This window comes from Musca vetustissima, unplaced genomic scaffold (genome assembly GCF_032173495.1).
Source record: "Musca vetustissima isolate MV318-11 ecotype Yass unplaced genomic scaffold, APGP_CSIRO_Mvet_v1 utg147291, whole genome shotgun sequence".
In the NCBI taxonomy this organism is placed as follows: domain Eukaryota; kingdom Metazoa; phylum Arthropoda; class Insecta; order Diptera; family Muscidae; genus Musca; species Musca vetustissima.
In genome coordinates this window covers 39,457-59,800 of record NW_026885145.1, presented here as the reverse complement: position 1 = coordinate 59,800, position 20,344 = coordinate 39,457, and the positions used below count along the sequence as shown (strand labels likewise).

At 34.2% G+C, this 20,344-nt stretch overlaps 1 protein-coding gene across 1 annotated transcript; it reads right to left on the bottom strand.

Annotated features, from left to right (window-relative positions):
• Positions 1–932: 932 nt before the first annotated feature.
• LOC133332242 (serine/threonine-protein phosphatase 2B catalytic subunit 1-like) lies at positions 933–20,123 on the bottom strand (the record flags this gene model as incomplete). The annotated part of the gene is made up of 3 exons (XM_061540625.1): positions 19,938–20,123; positions 1,117–1,445; positions 933–1,048 (listed from the first exon to the last, which is right to left on the bottom strand). Coding segments are annotated over exons 1-3 (584 nt in total), but the record flags the coding sequence as incomplete, so codon positions are not given.
• Positions 20,124–20,344: the final 221 nt, after the last annotated feature.

Genomic DNA, 20,344 nt, shown 5'->3' with positions numbered 1-20,344 from the left:
ATATATTTACTCCTGGAGGATGTAGACCCCAGGAGTTAATTTTCTAAGAGGAGTGGTTGGCCTTTAAATTGATACCAAATATAGTGATGTATCTACTCAGATGTGGAAGTTACAGTCAAATATTTACAGGTGCTTACGTATTCAGATATTATTTAGTAACCAATTACCACATTAGAGGGGGAAATATCGCGCTGATGGCTTTGAAATTTTTCATGAAGTTCCAGTTATGGTCAAGAACAACGCCTACAATTTTCGGTGATGATCAGATTTTTTGGGATGAAATGGAAAACATAATTTTTTGTGTGTTTTCGAGTAGAGTATAATCCGAAAATCACAACACAACCCACCGTGAAGGTAATCTGGACAAGTAATTAGAAGGACTGTACTGAATATTCGAAAAAAGTAAGGAAGAGGTGTTGTTAACCTCTAATCGGACAAGAGGGGGCAAATATCACGAAATATTACTCAGACTCGGAATAAACATCCTCAGAAAGTTAGAGTTCGTGGTAGTTGTGTAGGGTATCGTATGGTCGGCCCCGTCCGACTATACTGCTCCGCTCACTGGTTTAAAGAATATTTTTTCCAAAGACCTATCAAGGCGTGGATTTTTTAAAGAATATTTTTTCCAAAGACCTATCAAGGCGTGGATTTTTTAAAGAATATTTTTTCCAAAGACCTATCAAGGCGTGGATTTTTTAAAGAATATTTTTTCCAAAGACCTATCAAGGCGTGGATTTTTTAAAGAATATATTTTCCAAAGACCTATCAAGGCGTGGATTTTTTAAAGAATATTTTTTCCAAAGACCTATCAAGGCGTGGATTTTTTAAAGAATATTTTTTCCAAAGACCTATCAAGGCGTGGATTTTTTAAAGAATATTTTTTCCAAAGACCTATCAAGGCGTGGATTTTTTAAAGAATATTTTGTGCATACTTACATTCCTGTTTAAAGGTAAAATATTCTGTTAAATGTCTGCATTCATGATTACCGCGCAGCAGAAATAATGTATCAGGATAACAGATTTTTAACGACCATAAATATAGGACACACTGAAATGAAGAAAAAAACAATATTAAACTTCCATAAATTAAAAAAAGTTTATTTCTAACACACTTACCTCTATACTAAAATAACCACGATCGACATAATCACCCAAAAATAAATATCTTGTAGACTCTGGTGGGCCACCAACTTCGAATAGTTTTACCAAATCGAAAAATTGTCCATGTATATCACCGCACACGGTAATGGGTGCCTCAACATCTATCATATTACTCTCATTCCGCAGCAAAGCCGCACCCTCAGTTATTATTCTCATGGCAGGTTCTTCTTCGATGCGTCCTTCCAGTAGGAAATGTTGTCGCAAGACATCATAATTTGGTTTGTTCGTTTTGGGATCATAGACCTCATCCATTGTTAATTTGTGAGCAGGTGGCAGTGGCACCTCTGTCATAAGAAAAAATAAAAACGAAAAATTACATAAAAATTAATTCATTTTTCACATTCATAAAAACTCAGCCACCACCACCTACCACCATCCAACCGGCAGACACCTTGTTGATAGGTGGCAGTAAATTATCGAAATTTATTATGGATCTGTTTAATGTAAATGATTTAAAACTGTCTAAATCCGGCATAATTAATGGGCTTTAACAAATAATTGATTGCATACAAGACGCCAGTGACGTATGCTGCCGCGTCGGACATCTTCTTCTGCATTACAGCCAATAAATGTTCACTAGAACATTGCTCTGCTAGTAAATTAATGTGGAATTGCCCAATTAAATGTGATTGAAGGTGGTTTATAATAATGAGATGTAAATGTGCTAATTAGACCACATACAAATTTAATATAACAATATTTTCGATGGAAATTTAATGACCTTCGTTATTCCCATCGTGCCCTAGTTATACCCTAGTTAATACTTTCATAAAGAAGGGAATATATTGGATATATTGGAAGGGAATATATTGGATGTTGACATTTACATTATTCTGATATAGTCTAAATGAAATTAATATTGTAAATTTTACTCTAATATAAAATTAATGCTAAATGTGTAATGTTATTATTAAAAATATATTATGGCCATTGCAGGTTAATCACCTATAATGAGGTGTTGAGTGGCATATTTGTTGCTGTTGTTGTTTTTTTTTACACTTTTATCCCACCACTTAACACGCTGTCATATGAATATCTAAATAAGATTAAATAATTTAAATGTACCATATTTTTATTTGGCCAAAATATCGTTCACATATACAGCATTCAGCCAACGAATATGAAACATATGGACGGCGATTGATCACATAATTGATAATTAGAATGCTCCAAATAGCACGAAATCGGCATAAAATAACACATATTGATTCTGTTAAAATAGGCACTGTGGTAAAAACGTTGTATTTTATATTTACTTTTGAGATCTATATATAAACGTCATGTACATTAGACAATTTTTTGACATATTTGCAGTATGCCTTTTTCAATGTTGTTAGTAATAAAAATAAATGTTTCTTTATTAAGGGGACTCCCCACATTCTCGGTGTCAAAAAATGTTGTTTAGTTTTTCGAATCTACACTAATTCAAGAATGTCCCTACGAAATTTCAAGTGAAAATCTCAAGATCTCTTGAAGATAATGTCGATTTATTGAGTCAACATCAAGTGACGTCAAGAGTGATTCTCAAACTTTTAACTCAAAGTAGTGTTTTACGAATGGCGGTTCCAAATTTTGGTACGTTCCTCTGGGAGTGTATAGCTATCGTATGAACTAGGATAAAGCCAATCGATGAAGAACTTCCTTATTTTTTAATTAAGTTTGTGGCCAAAAATAGGTAAATTAAAAAAAATCAAAGTTCCGCCATTTTGTTAATTTTTGAGCGAAGTCAATACTCCTAGTTCAAACGAGAGCCACACATGAACTATTTCTAACACCGTTGGAATTTTCCGGATTCCGATGTTCCAGTGAGGAGTTATTATGCCCGCCATCAAAAATAAAGACTGTTCTTTAATCACCAAAAAAAAAAAAAAAAAAACAACAACTAAATCTTGTAAATTATTTTACTTCTCTTTTAAATCTTCAATTATATATGTGTAATGTTACAAACCTTAACATGCATTAGTATACATTTACCAGCCCAATGAAAATCTTGAAAATTTAAAATCAAGAATTGGGGAGGTCAACTTACAGTTATATTTTTAAATTTGAACACACATTTCCATAGTTTTAATACTTTGTCGCCCTTTGTATCTAGCTCACATTGTAGACGTATTTTCATCGAGTGGCCCATAATCGTTCGGAATGTTGTCCCATCTAATATTGCAGATTTTTAAGGTTTGTACAATTTTTGGGTTGACGTTTAGGCACTTTTTTTTTAAATAGACTCACAAGATTTTTATAGGGTTGAAGTCGGGACTTTGTCTGCATGACGGTCCAATATCAGTCAAAACTACTATTCGATCTTCAATTTCAACACTTATTTTTCTCATGTTGGGGGTTACAAATGTTTATTTTAATAAAAGCGCCAATATTGTTTTCAAAATCCCCACATAAACTCTTTAAAGTTCACACAAAGACGATTTCTAACCGAAACTAAATCAAAAAGAAATAAAAACCAGTAAGGAAAGCAGTATAGTCGGACGGGGCCGACTATATGATACCCTTTACCACTCTCGCATTTTTGAAGATATATATTTTTAAATCAGCGTAAAAAAAAAAAGTAATCACTCTAGCCTCTAAACGAAAAGGGACAGATTGCCAAAATTTTGCATAGAGTTGTCATTTGTCTGCAGGCAGGTCAAGTTCGAAGATGAACTATACCGGCTTACGCATAGGCATATAAGGGTACCCTTATTTTAAGCGCAAAGGTTTTGGAGTCAGGAAACTTAAAAATATTAATAAATATAAATAATTTAGCAAAATTTCTAAGGAACTTATTTTCATTTGAATTTTGTCAAAAGTGAAGCTATGAAAAACTTGGAAAAATGTGACTGCATGAGGCTATCAAGTAATATTTTTGTAAAATATTGCGAGGATGAAAATTGCGGTCTTAGAATCCGGTTTAATAAATTAAGGACCTAAAGAACTCACAATAAATCAAATTAAAAAAAAAAACTAAATGTTCTACAAAAAAATCCTCATTCGATTTTAATCTCAAAAAAAAAAAAAAAATGTGGCAATAGCTAAAAGTTAGTATATGATGCAACCTCTTCGTATATAATTGGATCGCCAACAAACATCTTCGAACTTTGATTTATTTTTCCTTCCGGGAATTTCATATCGTCTGTCATCCCCAATTAGAAATTTTTACCCCTAGACCATGACATCCACTTTGTCTCAATGTGTTGTTATTCAGTTTTAAATATATTACTACAATCATAGTTTGAATACATACATATCATCATCATAAATGCAAACGGACATAACTACAGAAAAATTCGAAATTGACTTTTTGTTTGATTATTTTTCGTCTAATCAAACTATATGTTCACACAAAAATTGAGAGATCTAACGTCAAAAGTAGCGATCTAATTTAAAAATTCAAACGGTCGTAACCACAACAATATGTTTTTATAAATGCAAATGAACGTAACTACACTCCTGGACAAAACTAAAGCTTGCAATATTGAAGATAGAAGTTCTGAACTTATAATAATGTTATTTCCGGGTTGTGTGGTATTGAAAATGAGATATATCGACCATTTTTTTACGGTAGGCCCCATATAGCGGTATCCAAATTAAAGCCTTTTCTTCATTTTTTGAACTAATCACCACTTTTCCACCACTGGGTGGAAAAGTTATCTGTGCAAAGTTCTAAGTGCAACATTTACATAAAATCGATTGAAACTGTATATGGGAGCTATATCTAAATCTGAACCGATTTTCACGAAACTTCACACACATCACTCTACACTAAATTCAATACGCTATGCTAAATTTCGTTCAAATTGAGTGAAATATAGGGGCTTTAATTCACAAAATCTGACGAAAATATTTGTGGGAGCTATGTCTAAATCTGAAACGATTTTAACGAAACTTAACGCACATCATTCTAGACTCAATTCAGTACGCTATGCTAAATTTCGTCCAAATCGAAAGAAATATAGGGACTTTATGGCACTATTTAGACGTAACTGAAAAAAAACCTTTAAAAACCAAAAAATATTTATATATATATATTTATTTTTAAATAAATACTGCTATATAGTGCGGTAAAACTTTGAAAAAATTTCCAGTCATGCTCTATTTTTAAAGATTTTATAACGTTTTTTGCTTCTCCCGTAAAATTAGTGAAAGTGTAGTTACGTCCGTTTGCATTTATTATGACGATTTATAGTTTTGGAGGCAGGAAATTTAAAAATATTAATAAATATAAATAATGTAGCAAAATTTCGAAGGAACTTATTTTCATATGAATTTTGAATGTAGTCAAAAGTGAAGCTATGAAAAACTTGGAAACATATGACTGCATGAGACTATCAAGTAATATTTTTGTAGAATATTGCGAGGATGAAAATTGCGGTCTTAGAGTCCGGTTTAATAAATTAAGGTCTAAAAGAATAAATCGAATTAGAAAAGCATTAAAAAAAATCCTTATTCGATTTTAATCCAAAAAAAAAAAAACCAGTGAGCGGAGCAGTATAGTCGGACGGGGCCGACCATATGATACCCTACACAACTTCCATGAACATATAACTTTCTGTGGTACCACATTCTGAGCTTGGGCAATATTTCGCGATGTTTGCACCCTCATGACCCACCAGAGGTCCACAAATATTACTAATATTCAGTACAGTCCTTCTAATTACTTGTCCAGATTCTCTTCAACGTGGGTTGTTTTGTGATGTTCGGCTTTCAATTGTGGCTGGTAGATCGACTAGGAAAAAAACAAACAAAAAATACGTTTTCGGTCCACTTCATCCCAACATTATTATCTGATCATCACCGAAAATTATAGGCGTTGTTCTTGACCATACCTGGATATTAGTGAAAGTGATGCGTGCTATATTTCCATATTTCCGCCCTCTAGTGTGGTAATGGGTTACTAAATAATATTTGAGTACGTAAGCACCTGTAAACATTTAAGTGTAACACCCATATCCGAGTACATACGACAATAAAATTGGTATCAGTTTAAAGGTTAACCACTCCTCTTAAAGATACTATCAACTTTTTGGGTCTAGGTCCTTCAGGGGCAAATATATACGCCATAGAATACAAATTTTGTCATTTTTCACACAAAAGTCAGGGTCCATTTGACCCGCTAAATATTGACCGATCTTTGTCAAAACAGGCATGCTTATTCTTTGGCCCGATCCCCTTCTCTATGCAAAAATGCGCGGTGTTTGGGCCATAATTGCGGCCTCAGGAGCGACCAGAAAAACCGACAAAAATAAAGTTTTTGGTCCATTTCATCCCCTAAATATTAAACGATCCCTTTCAAAAACAATAGGGGTCTTCATTGGCCAGAACCCATCCTACATGCAAAATTTCGTGAAGATTGGTCCATAACTGTGGCCTGTATCGTGTTTACAAATTATAATGGACAGACGGACGGACGGACGGACACACATGTCTAGATCGACTCAGCTAGTCGAGATATGACGATCGGTATACTTAAAGGTGGGTCTAGGACCAATATTTCGCGGTGTTACAAACATTTGGGGCTGCACAAAGCTATAATACCCTGACAACATAGTTGTGTAGGGTATAAAAATCTAGCAATACCTAAAAGTCAATATATGATGTTACCTCTTCATGTATAATGATAACACCATATTTTCGAACTTTGATTTATGTCGAATTTTTCCATCGAGGAATTTCATATGGTCTGTCATTAAAAATTTTCACACCAAATTTATGCAACTTGACGAGGTGCTCAGGTGGATTTTTGCTGAATGTCTTCTGAATGATATCTGGGCAACAACTATTACAAAACTTCATGGAAATAGCTGTAAGTTCCATATGAAACCCATTTTTCTGTTCGGTTTTTTTTTGCACTGAGAGAGGAAATATATAAGAGAGATTCGAAGGAATCAAATCATATAATTAATTGATTGCCCTCATAGGACTTACCAATAGAAATTAGACTCTCTGAGTCGTGTTGGACCATATAATTATACATTAACCAGATATAAATCAAGTGTATAAGATTTTATGTTGGTCGCAAATAAAGTCTACAAAGTTCATTCCATTGGACTAAAATTTCGTGTTATCGATTAATGTTTTGCAATCATAAACTATAAATGTTGGAAATGTTTCCCACAAGGACGTAGGATCTGTTGTGAAGTCTAAATTCAGACGAATTTAGAGCCTTAGGATTATGAGTTGCCGGCAAAAGCAACAACTACAACACATACAAATGTACAAACACCACAAGTATACGTGTAATACTCACGTGATGTTTAGCACAAATAAAAAGATGAATAACTTTAATTATAATAAATATTGTACTGTCAGGCGACAGGTTTATTATGGGTTCAATTTGGGTAAATATAAAGTTGACGATCAAGGCGATCCTTTAGATTTTACTTCTTGTAGTAAGAGTGATTGGAGATGGGAGTTTCTCGATTTTGGTTCCCTTTTGAGATGGGAGGACACCGATGACTTACAAGTCCATATCGATGAGGTCTTCATCGGTGTCCATTGGTGTGGTACCCACGTACTGCTTGATGGCCGTGCGGCCGTCAACATCCTCCGCCCCTTGCACTGGTGCAACCTTCTGGCGATCCCAGGACCTTTATATGCTCCGAAATTTCTTGTAGGATCTTCTTTGTTGTCTCTTTGACTGTTAGCGAAAACTTAGAGGACCGCTTCGGGATTTTCCTTGCTTGAGGATAACGCGCTGCTGCCCGAGCTTGGGTGCTTTTAACTGTCTGACGTTGGTGTGTGTTGACCCGAAATTCGTTTATGCAGTATTTGTGTATCCGCACAGCATACTTCCTGCACTTCTGCTCCGTTCTGCAGGTTATAATCTTATGCTGCCTATAGCATACCAGACATTGCTCATGATCTATGTTTATGTTCTGGAAATAAATAAATAGAACAAAACACAGAAAACCTTGACCACACGACAAGTGGTCCGTTATTAAATAATGATTTTTCTTCCCATAACACATAAACGACACAGTGGATGAGACTTTAATCATCCAATTAACTCTTTTTCGCCATATATCTTGTAGAAATATCTTGGCTCTTACGATTGGTTTTGGTGACAGACTGGCTTTATCGTATAATTTAGCCACGTTCAACCGAACTTTTCGTTTCGTTATTTCTCTTGCTATAGAGTATTGAATCGTTGTATACGAAAAATTGTGTATTAGTACATTCCATGGAATGACCAGAGTGTTGATAGCGCTACTATCATCGATTTTAATCAATTTCTCGTTTAGTAATTCTTCAAGAAATGTATCTGGGGGATTCGTAATTTTTTTAAATAGAAATCCGGCTGATTTCAACGTTTTTATTATTTCATGATCTGCTTGTAGTGCAGAGTCGATTGTATGACCGCCTGCTAATATGTCGTCGACATATATTTCTTTTTTAAGTATGTTTGTAGCTAGCGGCCGCTCAATTTGCCATTCTGTGGCCTGCTGCAATAACGTTCTTATTGCCAGGAATGGCGCACAGTTAATACCAAATGTGTTTATTTCGTAATCTTCGATTTGTGCGGTTTCATTTTGTATATACAATATTCTCTGATACGGTATATCAGACTCGTGTACAAATATTTGACGGTACATCTTCTCAATGTCACCATTAAATACATATTTGTATAACCGCCAATTTAGAATTACAGACGTTAAATCGTTTTGTAACGTTGGGCCTGTATATAGAACATCATTCAATGAAAATGAACTATTTGTTTTGCAAGTCCCATTAAACACACGTGATGAAAATTCATTTAAAACGTATCTGTACGTGTTTACCAGCATTTTGTCTTTATTTAAGCTATTTATATATTGGGGTAAAGATTTGAAACGAGGTGATTCTAATAAAATAGATTGTTGATATTCTTTTTTAAATGGAATTTTTACACCAAATCTACCGCCCGGTCGACGGCACGTCTTTTTGTAAGAGTCTTCGCAGTACTCATTTAATACGGTCGGAATAGGAGTCCGTTCGACTTCCTCATGTTCCCCGAATTTTCGTGATAATGCTTCTATGTCTTCTTCACCTTTCGAAGATTCTTTGACTGTGGCAAATGCTATACTTTCGTTTGCTATTGGTCCGTATATATACCAACCGTAAATTGAATTCTGTGCTATCATATTACCTAGAATATTTTTCTTCATGCCGTTTAGCATTATTGTTGGAAGGATATCGCTTCCAATCAACATATCTACATGCGCTGATACCGCAAAACCAGGATCGGCTAGTTTTAAATCTTTAACTTCACTACAGTACGAGTTTGGAAGAGACCTAGTTGGAAGTAGACTAATAAGATTTCGTAGCACTATTACTTCGGATACTAGATTAAAAGAAGTGTCATCTGTACATAGTGTAATGCAACAAGATTGGTTTGCATTGGTGACTATTGTGTCACTTAAACCACTAATTTGGAAATCTTCGTTTCTGGTCGTAATACCTAAGCGATTAACCACTTTATCTGTCACAAATGACCTTTTAGACGCCGAATCTAACAACGCCCGTAATGTGAACCTTTGTCCGGAGTGCATAATTTGTACCAAGGCCGTCGGTAACATAACGTCACCGTGACTAATTGTAGCTAGTGTCTGAACGTTTGTACCAGACACTGCCCTTGACGAGCATGGCAATTCATTGTGTGATTCGTCGGTGGTGAAATGTGTTTCGGTTCGGGCATGACCATAATTGTTTTCACGCGCTACGTTATTAGCGCTCGATTGTTGTTGTGAATAGTTCGTTATATGCAACTTAGTATGATGTTTTTTCTTACATTGCATACATCTGTGCATACTGACGCATTCTTGGCTCGTGTGTCCACTCGCAAGACAATTGTTGCATAAACGTTTTTCTTTTGCAACTTCGATTCGCTGATTAGCTGACATGTTGTTAAATCTGGGACAGTTCCGAAGAATATGATTTTTTGCACATAGAATACATCTATTTGAATTTGTGTTCGTATTATATTGAGCTCCGAAGTTATATCGTGAAGATTGTGGAGCGTTCTGTGTTTTTATACGACTAATTCGTTCTAACACTTGTTGTCGGTTGATCAAAAATTCTTCCATTTGAGACCACTTTGGTAAGTCCGCATGTGACTCAAGTGACTGTTCCCATAACGTCAACGTTTCTATTGGAAGTTTTGTCGAACAAAGGTATATTAAAATTGGATCCCACTCGCCCACACTAATGTCGTGTGCTTTCAAAATTGCGAGACAATCACTGATTGTTAATTGGATCCTTTTTATGTCTGCGTTATTTTCGTTTTTTGCGGGCGCTATTTCGAATAAAATCCGCAATTGGTTGTCTACCAAAACTCGCTTGTTTTCGTAGCGTTTCTTTAGTGCGTCCCATGCTAATGAAAAGTTTAGATCTGACAATGAGAATCTGTCTACGATTCTGCCAGCTTCACCTTTAGTTTTATTTTTTAGGTGATATAATTTTTGTGCTGGTGTCAGTCTGGGGTGATTGCCATATATGGCCATAAACATGTCCCTAAAGGTGGGCCATTCTTCATAGCTTCCGTGGAAATCTTTTGTATCACATGGAGGAACTTTAATACACACTTCTGACATGTCAAATGTGGTAGTTGGGGGATACATGGCCGAACTATGAAAAAGTGAAGGATTTGTTTGGTCTTCTCGTCCTGAACTGGTGGACTTTTGAAGAGACCTCTTTTTTACAACCTCCATTAAGTTCGATTTTGTTAATTGGTATTGATCCCGTGCGGATTCAAACTCCAATTTCGCAACATTTTTAAAATCATCATCGATTGCCTTGTCATCGGCCAGATAGACGTTTTCATAGGCAGTACGTACATTATGCCAGTCTTCATCTAATGATTCTAATTTTGTTTCTATCAGCGAATCTGACAGATCGTTTTCGGACATATTTAATATTTTAGCACATGCTCCCATTAAGTTCTCCATGTCGAAGTGGAACCTTGCACAAATTACTTTTGCCATTTCTTTGATTTGTAATATTATTTATTTAACTTGAGTTTTATTATTTGTATATTTTTTTTATTTTTTTTATATATATTTATGGACTTTTATTATTTATTGTAATATTATTTGGGTCTATTTTGCCTTCGGTTAACTTTCTGCTTTATTATACAAATAGAGAGAAGTTAGAAAAAATTAAAAAATTATTAGGCTTTAATAGGGCTTTGCTCAACAAATATTTATTTTTTAAATTTTGAGAGCAATTTTATTATTATTTTATTATATTATTATTAGGTATTATTTGTATTATGTTTATTATTGATACTTTTATTTTATTGCTTATATTTTTATTTTATTTTTATTTGTATTTATTATAGAAATGGAATGCAATATAATGTAATGCAATTTCCACTAACGTTCGTTACGTTGAATTACGTTTGTTACGTTTAGTAACGTTTGTTGCGTTTTGGTTGTTTACGTATATTACGTGTTCACTAATTGGACTATCGCCTTAATGTGAACAAGAGTACTCGGTATCGGTTACTCTTTAAACGTATGTCACTATTCCAACAAAACAAAACAATATGTCTGTCTGTGAATATTGTAAACAATAAATTTTTTTAATAAAATAAAGAGTGGTGAAATATATAAGTGTGTTAATGAGTGTTAATTTTTTTAAAAAAAATTTTGTAATAATTTATTGTGAAAATAAATACTACTTTGCAAAACAAATAGTGTTTTTATTTTTGTTTCATTTATTTATGTCAGTGTTGGGCTTTGCCGTAGTTTTTGCTGAAGTATAAGCGGACGGCAGGGAAATGTCAACACTGATGTAGAATGAAAAAAATTTTGTTGGAAAATTTTTTTGAAGATTTTTGAAAAAAAATTGGTATTTAATGGCAAATCTAGGCCGCTAATTCGTTTTAAAAGGCTCGAAGGACCATGTACAGATTCCCACAAGGACGTAGGATCTGTTGTGAAGTCTAAATTCAGACGAATTTAGAGCCTTAGGATTATGAGTTGCCGGCAAAAGCAACAACTACAACACATACAAATGTACAAACACCACAAGTATACGTGTAATACTCACGTGATGTTTAGCACAAATAAAAAGATGAATAACTTTAATTATATAAATATTGTACTGTCAGGCGACAGGTTTATTATGGGTTCAATTTGGGTAAATATAAAGTTGACGATCAAGGCGATCCTTTAGGTTTTACTTCTTGTAGTAAGAGTGATATGGAGATGGGAGTTTCTCTGATTTTGGTTCCCTTTTGATCATCACCGAAAATTGTAGGCGTTGTTCTTGAGGACATGAAAAATTTCAAAGCCATCAGCGCGATATATCTCCCTCTAATGTGGTACTTAATATCAATACATAAGTCCATATCGATGAGGTCTTCATCGGTGTATCAACTCCTGGGGTCTATTGGTGTGGTACAAATTTTCTCATTTTTCACACAAAAGTCACCATGACTTGATCTTTATCAAAGCATGCATGCTTATTCTCTGGCCCGATCCCCTCGTTGCCGGTAATATTTTTTCTCTGATGGTATTTACGGAACATTCACCCAACGAGCAACGGACTGAGCGCGGACACAGTGTCTGTGGGGAAAGCATTCTTTCGCTTTGCGGTAATTAATCACATGTGCCGTGACTAAGTCACATGGATTATAAATTAGATTATTTTAGAAAAAATCTCATTTACTACGGAGATTAATTGGAACAAATCATCGTGTTACCACATTAAATATGTAAATTTTGTAAAACATTAGAATAACATAAGTTGTTGTATTTTGTAATTAATCATATTTTTCATTCATATGCGAGTGACAAATTTGAAAAAAAATCCATATGCTTATAGATTATTGATCATAGCAGTTCCTCTTAATGAAAATACAAATGTTCCAGATTTTTTGAGGTGATATATCCACCAAGCCGTCTAAAATATAATGTATGTCAGTATGCCGCAACAAAACGGAGGTCATTTTCGTTTCTCCGAAATTCTATATTTAAATATTCCGTTTTTTTATTTATTTTCTTTTCATCTCAAAATAGGCCACCTCCATGAACATTAATTTTGTTCTTTTGGAAAATAAAAATAAAACACTTGAAAAAATACAAGCAACAATGACAAATTGTTTATACTTTTTATTATTATTTTTATTTTTTGCCATTGGTTTAATGACCACTAAACGCTCGTTTAAAACAATACGAAAACGTGCAAGATTATATTCCCACAAAAATATAAATATATAAATATGTATGCACAAAGTCTAGAATTTTTGTACCCTCCAGAGAATGAACATGTTGTGTTTTTTTTGGGATGAATCACCTCTAGGTTTGGGATGCAAGATATAAAGGTTTTAAAATACATATTTTTATAGGTCATACACCGGATTAAGTAGTGAAAAGGCCTCCTGGTAATATGTTCTATATTTCCTATAATGACTGGTCTTCGTTATGACAAAACCAGTGAGCGGAGCAGTATAGTCGGACGGGGCCGACCATACGATACCCTACACAACTACCGCGAACTCTAACTTTCTGAGGATGTTTATTCCGAGTCTGAGTAATATTTCCTGATATTTGCCCCCTCTTGTACAGCCCCCTCTTGTACAGTCCTTCTAATTACTTGTCCAGATTACCTTCACGGTGGGTGTGTTGTGATTTTCGGATTATACTCTACTCAAAAACACACAAAAAATTTTGTTTTCGGTCCATTTCATCCCAAAATTTTAATCTGATCATCACCGAAAATTGTAGGCGTTGTTCTTGACCATAACTGGAACTTCATGAACAATTTCAAAGCCATCAGCGCGATATTTCTCCCTTTAATGTGGTAATGGATTACTAAATAATATCTGAATACGTAAGCACATGTAAATATTTGACTGTAACTCCCACATCTGAGTAGATACATCACTATATTTGGTATCAATTTAAAGGTCAACCACTCCTCTTGGATATGTTATCAACTCCTAGGGTCTACATCCTCCAGGAGTAAATATATATGCCATAGAATACAAATTTTGTCATTTTTCACACAAAAGTATATACCCGCTAAATATTGACCGATCTTTATCAAAACGGGCATGCTTATTCTTTGCCCCGATCCCCTTCTCCATGCAAAAATTCGCGGTGTTTGGGCCATAATTGCGGCCTCTGGAGCGACCAGAAAAACCGACAAAAATTTAGTATTTGGTCCATTTCATCCCCTAAATATTAACCGATCTTTCCCAAAAACAATAGGGGTCTTCATTGGCCAGAACCCATCCTACATGCAAAATTTCGTGAAGATTGGTCCATAACTGTGGCCTATATCGTGTTTACAAATTATAATGGACAGACGGACGGACGGACGGACGGACGGACACACATGTCTAGATCGACTCAGCTAGTCGAGATATGACGATCGGTATACTTAAAGGTGGGTCTAGGACCAATATTTCGCGGCGTTACAAACATTTGGGGCTGCACAAAGCTATAATACCCTGACAACATAGTTGTGTAGGGTATAAATACCAGTAAGGAAAGTAGTAAAGTCGGACGGAGCTGATTATATGATACCCTTCACCACTTTGAGTATATTCAACAGATGCATCCTTATATACGTTGCATATTTGAAGAACCATTAACATGAAATTGGATAAACTAAAATAGGTGATCTTTATCTAACTGTGAACCGACTTAAATCGAACATAGACTTGTCATTCTGCAACCTATGCTACATTTTTCGTTTGTTAGCAATGGGACATAATTATAATAAAAATCGATTTAAGGGAACCCCTCCCATTCTCGATTTTAATTGTTCAAGATTTTCAATGGGCTGGTAAATGAATGCTTGTTAAGGTTTGTAACTTTGCACATATATAATTGAAGATTTAAAAGAGAAGAAAAATAATTTACAAAAATTTTTTGTTATTGTTTTGTTGTTGTTTTTTGTAATTAAAGAAAAGTATATTTGATGGCGGGCATGATAACTCCTCACTGGAACATCGGAATCCGAAAATTTAAACGGTGTTAGAAAGAGTACATGTCTGGCTCTCGTATGAACTAGGATTATTGACTTCGCTCTAAAATTAACAAAATGGCGGAACTTTGAAAAAATATTTTTGGAAAATCGCCGATTTTTTACCAAAAACCAAGTTAAAAAATAAGGAAGATTTTCACCTATTGGCTTTATCCTAGTTCATACGAGAGCTATACACTCCTAGAGAAACTTTGCAAAATTTGGAACCGTTTGGATTATTAGTTCTTGAGTTATCGTGCCCGCCATTCGCAAAAAATGTTTAGAGAAAAACGCGTTTAAAATTTGAGAAGCCCTTCAGCCGTCACTTGATGCTGACACAATAAATCGGCTATATATTCAAGAGTTCTTAAGATTTTGACTTGAAATTTTGTAGACATTCTTTAATCAGTGTATATTCGAATTATATCAACAAAAATTTTGACTCCGAGAATGGGGGGGTCCCCTTAAAGCAAATCTGAATCGAACACCCATTGATTATTTGGAGCCCAATAAACATGAATTCGTTCAAATATGTACTTACTTCAGTATGATATTCAAAATTTTGTACCTATCGGCCATATTTTTGGGGTCTTTGGTTTATTATTGACATAAAAATGTACTGAAAATCGGACGAAATTATATATGGGAGCTATATCTAAATCTGAACCGATTTTCCCAATTTCAATTGGGTTTGTCCTTGGGCCAAACAAATGAGCTGTGCCAAATTTCATCCAATTCGGATTATAAATGCGACCTGTACTTTGCGACCTGTACTTTTTACAATTTAGCATGGATAGACGGACGGACATGCATAAATCGACTCAGAAAGTGATTCTATGCATATTCTCAAAAGAAACGATGGGTCTATCTCGTTTCATTTTGCCTGTTACCAACATATGCACAAAGACATAATACCCTGTGGTGAAGGGTATAATAATTGCGAAACGTCCATATCGCTCCGCTGTTCGATATGGGCCTCATTGTCTTCTTTCTCGTGTACCAAAGAAGACTTTTCGGTTTTCCAAAAGAAGTTCAGAAGAAGGTTTTCTAGCCTCATAAGAAAACTTCTTTTAAAATAAGACATTCTGGTCATTTCTAAAATGTATTTCAGGTCGTTTATAAGAAGGCCCACTATATGAAAGATCTTCGAATATTTTATAAATATAAGATCTTCGAATATTTTATAAATAGATCTTCAGGAGATCGAAATATTTAATATACAGCTTGGAAATTTTGCATATACTTTGTTGCTACCACAAGAATGGTTGGTTTTTCACACGGGAATACATCGGTCAACGTTTTGTATTTTCAGGCACATTTTTTCGATCAATGTGGCTGTAATTTGATATTACATATTCTCGGAAGGTTAAACATATATTTTGGTGTTAACATGATAAATATTGGTCCCGACTATTTTAAAGGTTATAATCGCATATTTCCACCAAAATGTTTCTAGGTTGTCATTCCGGGTTCTTGAAAGGATGAAACAATTGATGAAGAAAAAATGTAGGTCCGTCGTTTCATAGCGTCCAAATTAATGGTTTAAGCCGCATTTTCCCACCAAAGTGGCTCTTACAGTAATATTGCATTTCGGTAAAGTTTTTATGTTCTGACGTGATGAATTTTTTACTGGTAATTCTGAAGTTCGTGAAGGAAACTCTTTATATCTTTGGTGTTGGCTATTACAAGTTATTTTAGATAAGATTTTTTTAGTAAAATTTGATGAGAAATATTTTTGTATTTCTTTTATCTCCAGTCTTTGTGCGCTTTTTGGTACTAATTACCCGTAAACTAAATACCATAAGACGAGTCTTTATTACAAATTAGATAAGGTCCTTACAGAAAAAAATCGATATTCGTATGGGGGGTTTAAACCCCGAAATATTGGTCCTAGACCCATTATAATTTGTAAATTTTGCACGTAAGTTCAGTTCGGTTAGAACGAATAAGTTGACAGTCCAAGAGGAGTGGCTGACATTTAAATTGACGTTAATTATATTTTTGTATGCACTTTGATGTGGGAGTTATACGTATATATATGAAGACTTTTCGGTCTTGCGAATCATGAATTTCCCGTTATGGTCAAGGGCGACGCCTATAATTTTCAGGGATGATCAGATGATATTTATTGAATGAAATTGTCAGAAAACGTTATTTTTGTGTTTCTAGTTGCACTAGGGGCTAGAATTATAAGCAGAACATCGCAAATGTGAATGGTTGTTTTTTTATGCCCTTCACCACACTGTGGTACAGGGTACTATGTCTTTGTGCATATCTTTGTAACTGGCAAAAGGAAACGAGATAGACCCATGGTATGGTTCTTTTTGAGAACATGTATATAATCACTTTCTGAGTCGATTTATGCATGTCCTTCCGTCTGTTAATGTTAAATTTTAAACAAAGTACAGGTCGCATTTATCATCCAATTTGGATGTAATTTGGCACAGCTCATTTATTTGGCCCAAGGGAATTTGTGAAAATCCGTTCAGATTTAGATATAGCTCCCATATATATTTTCGTCCGATGTAAGGTAAATGGAGTACCAAAGTCCCTATATATCTTTCGATTTGTACGAAATCTGCCATAGCGTACTGAATAAAGTCCAGAATGATGTGTGTTAAGTTTCGTGAAAATCGGTTCAGATTTAGATATAGCTCCCACATATATATTTTCGTTCGATTTAATGTAAATGGTGTACCATAGTCCCTAGATATCTTTCAATTTGCACACAATTTGACATAGCGTACTGAATAAAGTCCAGAATGATGTGTGTTAATTTTGTGAAAATCGGATCAGATTTAAATATAGCTCCCATATATAAATATTTTCGTCCGATTTAATGTAAATGGTGTACCATAGTCCCTAGATATCTATAAGTTTGCACACAATTTGGCATATCGTACTGAATTAAGTTTAAAATGATGTGTGCTAAGTTTCGGTTTAGATTTAGACATATCTCGTATATATATTTTCTTTCGATTTTATGTAAATTATGCACTAATGACCCAAAGTTTGTCCTGTTGTCACACAATTTTGTAAATTGAACTGTAGTTAATATAAATAAGTTTGTGGGAAGTCTCGTTGAAATCTGTTCAGATTTAGATATAGCTTCGTCCAATTGGCACCAAATTTTGCAAAACGTACTGAAGATACTATAACATAACGTGTGGCAAGTTTTGTAGGAATCGGTTCAGATTTAGTTACAGCCCCAAATAAAATTTCTTGCGATTTTAAGTAAATGGTGTACCAAAAACCCAACGTAAGGCCGATTGACACAATGTACTGATGATAAGTTTTGTTGAAATCGGTTCAGATTTGGATAGAGCTTCTATATATATTTTCTCCCGATTTTAAGAAAATGAACTCGATATTCACAAAACATACTGAAATTAGTATAACCTAACCTATGACAAGTTTCGATGAAACCGGTTCAGATTTCTATATAGCTTTAATATATATTCATCCGATTTTAAATAAATGGTGCGTGCACCAATCTTCTTAAATGATTTACATGATTTTGTTCCATTGTAAGAAGCAACTCTATATCTGACCAAATGAAAAATTTAGTATAGGTTGCAGAATGACATGTTTATGGATCTAATTTCATGTTAATGGCCCTTCAAAAATTCGACGTCTGTTAGAATTCATCTGGTGAATATACCCAAAATGGTGAAGGGTATGATATTCATCATTCTAAATAAATAATGAATCATTCTAAACAAGTAGCTACGTTAAACAGGAACCAATTTTTATGTACCGTTATAATTTTTTGTTTTTGCTGAAAAACAGACAAAACTGCAATTTTTCAGCGATTTTGTACTTCTGAATGCTCGCCAAGGGCTTTTGTTTCTCCACCACCAGATCATGAGCTCCATTTGTGTCACAGTGTAAGTAGACTTCCTGATTAGGAATAGGTAGACATTTACCTTTTGATTTCTATAAGAAGATCCAGATGAACAACTCGAGGTCTTCTACGTGAAAATGCACTATGGACTTCTATATGAATACTTTGGCCCTCTATAATAAGATTACCTGGTCTTTCAAAAAATAACTCATATGATCTAACAGGATATGTTCTTATAAGAAGAATTCCGGAGTTCTATACGAAAATCTTGCGATCCTATATAAGTAGACTTTCAGGTCTTCTATAAGAAGTCTTTCAAGTTTTTCAAAATGGATATTCCGGATTTCACCAAAAGGCCACCAGGTCAAGTTGTTCTGGTCTTCTATAAGAAGTCTCTGCAGTGTTCTTCTATAAGAAATGTGGTCTGATTGAAATACATTCTTTCGTGTTATAGATTAAAAGAATCTATTCATTTTTTCACCACATATACATTATTTCATTATATACATGTTGTTTTGTTTATATATAACATTTGTTTATGTTAGGTCTTAAAGAAAAAAATATTTCATTCAGAGGTCATGGTACACTACCGGATGCTGTAATGAATGAAATAATGGTTTATTTTTGTTCTATCATATGGCTAGCAAACAAATGTACTTTAAATTGCTAGAGCACGTGTTAACAATTAAGTAAAAATAGTATTCGACAGCCTAAAGATTAAATCCAATGAATATCTTGTGAAGGTGGCAATGCCAATAAATTCCTAATTACTAAAAACAAGACAATCGATCAGTTCAATGTTAACAAAAATACAATGCCAAATGATTTAATGAATATTTTATTGTTTGTCTATTAATTTAAGACGGCAGGTTAGTTTTTTGTGGTTGTAATATGGATTTGATTTAAATTCTCAATTAAACATCGGATGTTGGTGGTGGTGATTTACTATATAAAAACAGATATTTGTATTATTTTTTGTTTTGTTTACCCTCAATCATGCGCTCCTTGGTTTTGGTGTATTTGCACTTTGTTTTATTTCCGGCCGCTGTTGTATTGCTGCTATCTTTGCCCGCAGAAGATTTCTGTTGGTTGGCCGTTGTGGCCGCTGATGTTGCTGTCGAAGACATTTTCACAAAAATTTGAAAATATTTTCAAATTTTTGAAATATTTTATTGCTTTTCTTTTTTGGCAAATATTGAAAACACACACACTCTCTCACACAATACACTTTCTTATATTCTTTGCTTATTTTTGATATATTTTATTTTTTTTTTGTATTTCTTTTGATAATGTTTTATCTTTGTTGTTGTTGTTTTTAGATTATACTGTTGTATGTCACCGCTGTATTATTTTCTTTCTCTCTAGATTTTTATAAATAGAGATTAACATTTTTTT